Genomic DNA, 7,913 nt, shown 5'->3' with positions numbered 1-7,913 from the left:
CGACACTGGAGCTGTTAAATGTCATTATTCTGAAAAAGCTACTACTCAATTTAAGAGACAAAACCCAGTGCAATGTTAGAAACAGTTTATTTCCAGTTAATGACAATTACACATCAAGAGTCCAGATCTCACCTCTTTGTAGAAAGTCAAAAGCTATCAATCCTACAGGATGGGGGTCTGACTAGACTATAAACAGGAGTACTAAACACAATAGGCTTTATCCCTGCAGTCAGTTTAATCACTCTCCCCCAATGTGTGCTTGTCAAACAGGTACACTCCCATGCCATTCTCAGGGGCTCCCAGTCTCTTCAGGTTGGTGATGTGATCTCCAAGCTTCACAACTGGGAGAAAAGATGGAGAATAGTTATGCCCAGCAGGAGATATCGTGGAACATCTAAGTTTCCCCTCGAGCGTTTGGATTTTAATCCTCTTGGTCTGGAGGATTGGCAAGTGTTGCACTTCAGATTGATGCATTTTTTGCATCATTGGAGCAAACTTACTGTACAGTAAGTGCTTAGATCCTGGGGTCACTGGGACACACTTACTGCTAATGTACACAATAGGCCAACTTGCCTGTCTCCCCCCTCCCCAAAAAATTCCAAGAAAGACACAAACAAACAAACCGATTAGGAATGAAGATCTTTTGAATAGGCTCAAGGACAGCAAGGTTCCTCCATCTCTAACTTACCCAAAAGCCCACATTAACAGCATTAGGAACTTACATGAGGGTCTGTCCTCAGTGGACAGTTTGTGCAGATCCAGCAGACTCTGGTTCACATCCTTCTCCATCTGCAGAGCTCTCTGCATCGCCTCCAGACCATTGCTCCACTCATCCTGCTCTGGCTTCTGAAAAGGAAGTCTCAGCCAGTTCACTTAATGGATTAAACAAACGAACAATACACCAGAAAGCATTGAAGGAAAATAGGGTGGAAAAAGTAAAAGTCCATGTTACCATGAACCAATTGTGTTAAGAATACAGAATTACTGAATTAAGCCATCACAACCACAAGAGTCAAATTAATGACAATTAGTATCGATGAATTTAAAGGGGAGCTCGACATGTACATGAGTGCAAAAGAAATAGAAAGATATGCTGATCACATTCGATCAAGTAAAGTGGGAGGAGGCTTTTCTGGAGCATGGACATAAACATAGACCAGTTGGACCAAATGACCTGTTTCTGTGAAGCAAATTCCATATAAATTGGAACTAATTGCTATGGAAATTTGAAACAAGCAAAGTGGTGCCATGTAAAAGACCACTTGTTTGCTGAACCCAACCTGGATATCCTCCAAGATGATTCTGGAATTTCAGCAATTTCTCAGCATCCTCATGTTTCTCCTGTGACTGCTCCTTGAAGAACTTGACAAAGTGATGCAGGGCAACATCATCCCGGTCAAAGTAATAGGACTGTGGAGAGATCAAAAGTAGTTGGATATCTCAAAGACCAATCATGGGTATTGTACATGAAGCCAACTTCAATATTTTGCTTTCTGGCTCACTCAACTGGTCTGCAGATTGTTATGAAAACTAGCACAGGCCAACTTGCTTCACTAATCTGGTAAAGATGGTGGATAATTTCATTCCCAGCAATTGGGAAGCTAGCCAATGGAAAATAATCACCAATTCAGCTTTAATTAAAATTTTACTTGAATATGCTCACAAATCAATACTTGCTTAACTTGAAATTATGACACTCAATAGTATATCTGGAAATTAGTGAAGGACCAATAATAACATTCCTTTCACCAGGATCATGCCCCCATTGAATGCAGTGTATTCCAAAAGTAAATTTGAAGAAGCTCAGAGCCCAGGAACGTGAGTCAGAGATTGAAGAAACTCAGCCTATACTACAATTACTGTAAGGAACAGGGAGACAGTTTGTTTATAACAATTCAATTTAACTTGCACAATTACAGGTTTCAAAAATACACCCACTGTACATAGATTGAATAGGGTCCAAAAAAAAGACTCACTATGGAGAGATAAACATAGGAGGAATAGAGCTCCATATTGATCTGCTTGTTGACACCATCCTCACTCCTTGTGATAGTTCTAACACACCTGGGAATCCATTCTAACTGTCTAAGAAGGTATTTTAACTCGCTGAACCAGGCTAACGTCTTCCCAAACTCTTTTTTTTTCTTTTTCCTATTAGGCCCCCCTTTTATAAGAAGGGGGGTTTGGGGTGTGCTTAAATACTAAAAACCCAAACAAACCAAAACCAAGTGTTCAAATTAAAACTTTATTATCCTCGTCCAGGATGCACTCCAGCCCCTGCGGTGCCCCCCGGTCGCGGAAAGCCTCGAGCGTACCGGCAGACACCGCGTGCTCCATCTCCAGGGCCACCCGGGCGCAGAGCATTCCCAAACTCTTCTATTTATATGTCTGGGGACAGCCTGCCTGTAATACAAGGCGTGGCATTCCCGATGATGAGTAAAAACTCACACTAGCCGTTCAGAGCTCTACGCCCACTGAGGACACCAATCAAGAAAGAGGCGTAGTCGAGATTGTATTTAAGGCCAATCAGAACATTTTTTTTTCAATTAAGTAGATTTGTTTTGAATCAGGTTGACTTTTTTTGTATGTTTCGATCCCCTTTTATGAGATTGAGGGAGGGACGTTCAGGATGTAACTTTATTTTTTTTTAAAAAATCCAAAAACTAAATGATAACAGAGTCAAATAAAAATTTTAATTTTTATTTTTATGGGCAGTCAGCTTTTTTTGTGTGTTTTAGGCCCCCCTTTTATAAGAAGGGGGGGTTAGGGTGTGTTCATGTGCAGTAAATCCAAAAAAAAAATAAGTGTCAAATTATAATTTTATTATCTCGGTCCAGGATGCACTCCAATCCCTGCGGTGCCCATCCGTCGCGGAAAGCCTCAAACGTACCGGCAGACACCGCGTGCTCCCTCTCCAGGGCCATCGCGGCGCGAGGAATGCTGCGGAAGAGAGGCAGACGGTCGGAGCGACCGTCCCCATGGGCCGGGTCGAGCCTGGACCTGTAGATGACCACTTTGGACAGGCCTAGGGCCAGACCCATGAGAATGTCCTCCGACTTGCCTGCGCCCCCCACCCCCAAACTCCCCACTCCCCTCAACGGGTGGGCAAAGATCAGGAGCGTGGGACTGAAGTCCTCGTGGGTCTGGTCCTGGGCCTGTCCAAGGTGGCCATCTACAGGTCCAGGCTAGACATGGCCTATGGGGGGGCGGTCGCTCGGACTGTCTGTCTCTCTTCCGCAGCATTCTCCGTGCCCGGGTGGCCCTGGAGAAGGAGCACGGAGTGTCTGCCGTTATGTTTGAGACCGGGGACTGGAGTGGATAGTTGATTACGACAGTGACATTTTGGTTTCATTCGGTTTCATTGCTATGATTGGGTGTGCCACAAGAAAAAATTCTTACAGCACTTGAATAGGTTTTCGGGGTTCCTGACACTGGGGCTCAAAGACCCATTAGAAAAAAAGAGAAACTCAGTGTCTCCTTCTTGTTCAATTAAAAGAGTAACATTGAGACAATGGCACCGAGGGACTGGATAGCATGCTCGTCGTGGAAGGAATATTTTTTATTGAAGAGAGTGACTCAGGCTGACTGATGCACAGGGACATGGACACACAGGCTGCAGACTGCACAGTGTTACAAGGGGACATGGGAATGGGTGGGATTCTGGGGAATGGGGGAGATGGGGAGAAAAGAACAGAACAAATGAGGAGCAGGGGGAGAAATCATTCGAAAGAGAGGTTAAAAAACAGACAGGTCACAGAATAAAAACAAACAGCAGGTTAAAATGAAGTGAAGAAACTTATGAAATAGAACAAGAGAAGTGATTGAATGAAAGGAGGATCCTGAAGATATTGGGTTTTTGTGTGTTTTTCCTTTTTTTTTGGTGTTTTTAGGCCCCCCCCACTTTTTTCAGGGGGAGGGGTTAGGGTTTTTTTCCGTTCGTGTGATGAGAAAGCAGCTATTTGATTGGCTGCCAAACATTTATCATCCGTGATGTCACATCCTGTAGTTAAAGATGGGTTGGGTCTGAAAGAATAAATATAGCAGCTTAGGTTTGAGGTCCTTATGTTCATATTGTTTATAGTCAGTTGCTGGTCTATTTAAAAAAAAGTAGTTTGGATGGCTTCTCAAGTGTGTCAGAATTACCACAAGGAGTGTGAGGATGGTGTCAACAAGCAGACAAATATGGAGCTCTATTCCTCCTATGTTTATCTTTCTATGGTGAGCTTTGGGTTTCTTTGGGTATTTTGTCTTATTAACTAATGTAGACTTACTGAATTCTAGTGAATTAACCTTTTAAATTCAGTAAAATAATTGAATTTGCTGTTCTAATATTTCTTTTAAGTATCTTTATAGTTGTGATGTTTCATTATCCTTTCAAATGGATTGTCTGGGTCCTTTTTTATATAGTTTCCATGTTGGAGTTTACATTGAGACTGTGAAATGCATTCCCCACTCCCCCCAAAAAAAGCCTATTCAGTACATTGGCCAGTGAGTGTCTTTTGAGTTACAGGTGACTTGCCCATAGTTGGGGTCTTTGAAACACCTGTGGTGAAATCTTTAGTCAAAACACAAATCCATGGGCATTCTTAGCCATAGCTCCATACTCTTGATCTTGTAACCTGTCTTTTCCAGCCAAAAGCTTAATTGAACTTCTCAAAGTTTCTAAAATCAAATTGGGAATTTTCAAAATGGGTGGAGTTTCTTGCTTAATGAAGGGAGTTTTGTTCAGGTTTGGGATGGAGTGTAACCCTTGTCTGTACAATAGCAAGAAACTTGTAATTGATGGAATGTATAGAACACAGTGGAGAAATGTGTGCCTTTTTTAATCAAGTAAGGCTGACATTGGGTTGCTCTCTGTTGTTATCAGGAAAGTGCCCAATTGCTACAAAGCAATGAACATAAAGCCTAATATGAGCAAAAGGAAATTTATATCTCACTCTTCACTGGTGCCTACTGGTCATGGCCTCAAATGAGTGTACTGCTGGACACTGCATGCTCCCTCTCCTGGACCACATGGGACTGGGCAAGACCATGAACGAAGGAGGTCAGCCCTCCTTGGGCTGTGCTGATCCTTGACATGTGAATAGGGGGTGGGGGTTTGTGGTGAGTTCAGATTATTGATTTGGAAAAGTTTTTCAGATGTCAAATGTACATCTAAATTTTCCCTGATTTAGTGATCTGAACTAATTTGAGTTTTATCCTCTCACATTGTTTGTCTCTGTTACAACTTATTTTCTTGGAATGTCACAAGTTCTGATCTAGTACACAGACCCTCTAAAAGGAGGAGACTCATTGCATGAGTTAATTGACTAATTGTGCACCCTGGTCTTTCTGAATCACTTGTGGTGGAACAGGTAGCTTTCGGCACCTTGGTCACAGTATCCAACACTGAAGGAGGACCTGTCATGTGACTTCCTGGTTAATGCTTTGTGTCAATTGAGATGTGGGCAGGAGGTACCTGAATGGCCAAGTAGCTCAAGCTTGGGTTTAAGTTGAGTTGCTCAGTGTGGTCAAAGACTGAGGTGATTCCATTCTCCACTGGCCACCTGTTGTCTACTTTCACCAGGTGAACTGAGTTAGGAAATATGAGTACTCTTTAAAAATGATCAAACTCCTTGGTTCCCTGATCCATGGTGAAATCACTGTACTGATGTTTGTTCTCTATCTTAATTTGGTATGATTGTTTAATTGACTCTTGTGCCTACAGTCCTATTACTTTGACCGGGATGATGTTGCCCTGCGTCACTTTGCTGAGTTCTTCAAGGAGCAGTCACATGAGGAACGGGAGCACGCTGAGAAACTGCTGAAATTCCAGAATCAGCGTGGAGGCCGAATCATCTTGGAGGACATCAAGGTTTGTTCATAGAATCAGGCCATTTGGCTCATAGTGTCTGTGCTGGCTCTTTGAAAGAATATCCAATTAGTCCCTCGTGCCCTGCTCTTTCCCCATAGAGCTGTAAATTATTCCTTTTCATGATTCTATACATAAAAATCTGTTCTGACAGTTGCTATTGAATCAGCTTCCCTTTCAGGCATTTCATTCCAGATTGTAACAATTCACTGTTTATATATGAAATCTCTATCTTCCCTCTGGTTCTTTTGCCCATTATCTTCAATGTGTGTCCTCTGGTTAATGACCCACCTGCCAGTTGTTGAGATCATGACTGGGCCAAATGTAATTTATTGAGGCTTATTTTCATATTGAATGATTGGTCCCCAGTGCAGCCTCTATCCAGCTTTCAGAATGTGGAAAATTTCTCCACAGCAGAGAAGATGTTTTCTCATTAATGAGCCACATGTTCTACATTATAACTGAACAGAGTACTTGTTGCTAACATCAGGGCAAAAATCAATTTTCTTCCACTCTCCAGTCATCCTCTTGTTTCAGGCTAGTTTGAGATTAATACTGCATGGGATGCAGATGGGAGCTTGAGCATTTTGTGACTTGAAAGACTTCCCTTTTCAGAAGCCAGAGCAGGATGAGTGGGGCAATGGTCTGGAGGCGATGCAGAGAGCTCTGCAGATGGAGAAGGATGTGAACCAGAGTCTGCTGGATCTGCACAAACTGTCCACTGAGAGGACAGACCCTCATGTAAGTCCTTAATGCATCAGTGGCATTTAGCTTTTGGGTTTATTTTTAATTTGGGATTGTGTAATTTAGCACTGTCCTTTAAAATCACATCAGACTGAATGCAGCTCAATACTTTCCATTTCTAAATCTGAGGTTTTTTAAATCTACTGAAGGTGAGCATTAAAATCTGTCCTTGAAATCAATCTGTTTCAAGGGTTGAGATATCTTGGGCTTGAAGGGAACCTTCAAATGGATACTGACTTTAGGTGAGGGACTGGGGCAGGGCAGCATTTATTTTCAATACCAGTGGCTGGGAGGGCAAGGAGTTAGATCTAGTAGTCTCTTGGCCATATTTTGTAATGAGACCTTGAGTATTCCCCAGTAGGGAAGTGAGATTAAAGGAACCTAATGATTCAAGTAGCGAGCTTGATTTTTATTTTTCCCTTTCCAGTTGTGTGACTTCCTGGAGACCCACTACTTGGATGAACAAGTGAAGATGATCAAGAAGCTTGGAGATCACATCACCAACCTGAAGAGACTGGGAGCCCCTGAGAATGGCATGGGAGTGTACCTGTTTGACAAGCACAGCCTGGGGGAGGAGTGACTGGACTGTTGTCCATGTTGCAGATATTCAACTTGTGCATTGAAGTTTTATGTTGCCATCTCTCTGAACTGGGAATGGAATTCAAAGTCTAAGATTAACTTCCAAACATTGTAGTTGAGTGTTCTTGCAGCTGAAATAAAACATTTTGATGTTGAACTGGTTCCTTTTCTTCAGTAATTGTGCACATTCTAACACCAATGCACGTGGCCTTGCGTCAAACAAAAAAATTCTAAGAAATAGGTTGTCACCGTGATAAAATCTGATTTGTTTGGGCACATGGATGTTTTAACCCCTTCCCCTCCAGAAGGCTTAATTTGGTTTTGTAGCAGCCCAGGATGGCCATCAGGCCAAAATTAGATTTTGTACCTAACAGCTTTCAATATTTGGTGTTCTGTAGTAGAGATTAAAGTGTAATCTGATTACAGTAAGACCTCTTCCTCCACATAGGCTTGAATCCCTTTTGGAGAGTGTGCATTTTTTAATTACTATTCGTTCATGGGATGTGGGCATCAATGGTGATTACAGTAGTTAACCTTCTGAATAAACAACCCCACACATTGCTGCTGACTTGTCCATTGTAGGACATCAGGGAAGTGTTCCCTGAAGCAGGTATTCAAATTTAAGTAGTTACAAAAATCCTGGAGCAAAGTAAGACCAAATCTCCAATTGTTCCTGCTAGGGTTACCTGGCTCTTTCCTCCTTCTCTTCAGCCCATCTTTTTCTTCCTGTGCAGAACTT

At 42.3% G+C, this 7,913-nt stretch overlaps 2 protein-coding genes across 2 annotated transcripts; one reads left to right on the top strand and one right to left on the bottom strand.

Annotated features, from left to right (window-relative positions):
- Positions 1 to 234: 234 nt before the first annotated feature.
- LOC137302273 (ferritin heavy chain B-like) lies at positions 235 to 3,041 on the bottom strand. The gene is made up of 3 exons (XM_067971919.1): positions 2,891 to 3,041; positions 723 to 872; positions 235 to 341 (listed from the first exon to the last, which is right to left on the bottom strand). Exons 1-3 carry the CDS (start codon positions 3,039 to 3,041, stop codon positions 235 to 237), a joined length of 408 nt encoding a protein of 135 aa, XP_067828020.1.
- Positions 3,042 to 4,084: 1,043 nt separating this feature from the next.
- On the top strand, positions 4,085 to 7,331 carry LOC137302118 (ferritin heavy chain, oocyte isoform-like). The gene is made up of 4 exons (XM_067971790.1): positions 4,085 to 4,218; positions 5,708 to 5,854; positions 6,467 to 6,592; positions 7,023 to 7,331. The coding sequence occupies exons 1-4, from the start codon at positions 4,117 to 4,119 to the stop codon at positions 7,173 to 7,175; spliced, it is 528 nt and encodes a 175-aa protein (XP_067827891.1). The 5' UTR covers positions 4,085 to 4,116; the 3' UTR covers positions 7,176 to 7,331.
- The last annotated feature ends 582 nt before the right edge of the window (positions 7,332 to 7,913 follow it).

Source organism: Heptranchias perlo, chromosome 35 (assembly GCF_035084215.1).
Source record: "Heptranchias perlo isolate sHepPer1 chromosome 35, sHepPer1.hap1, whole genome shotgun sequence".
Classification (NCBI taxonomy): Eukaryota; Metazoa; Chordata; class Chondrichthyes; order Hexanchiformes; family Hexanchidae; genus Heptranchias; species Heptranchias perlo.
Note: the sequence above shows the minus strand (reverse complement) of the source record. Positions and strands in the feature narration are given on the sequence as shown.

Excerpts from the sequence above, each read along its gene's own strand:
- LOC137302118 (XM_067971790.1), top strand. The coding sequence starts at position 4,117 with ATGGCTTCTCAAGTGTGTCAGAATTACCACAAGGAGTGTGAGGATGGT. Across the intron at positions 4,219-5,707 it reads CCTATGTTTATCTTTCTATG|TCCTATTACTTTGACCGGGA; the intron begins GTGAGCTTTGGG and ends TTGTGCCTACAG. Across the intron at positions 5,855-6,466 it reads TCATCTTGGAGGACATCAAG|AAGCCAGAGCAGGATGAGTG; the intron begins GTTTGTTCATAG and ends TTCCCTTTTCAG.
- LOC137302273 (XM_067971919.1), bottom strand. The coding sequence starts at position 3,041 with ATGGGTCTGGCCCTAGGCCTGTCCAAAGTGGTCATCTACAGGTCCAGG. Across the intron at positions 873-2,890 it reads GGAGCACGCGGTGTCTGCCG|TGAACTGGCTGAGACTTCCT; the intron begins GTACGTTTGAGG and ends TAATCCATTAAG. Across the intron at positions 342-722 it reads CACTGAGGACAGACCCTCAT|TTGTGAAGCTTGGAGATCAC; the intron begins GTAAGTTCCTAA and ends CTTTTCTCCCAG.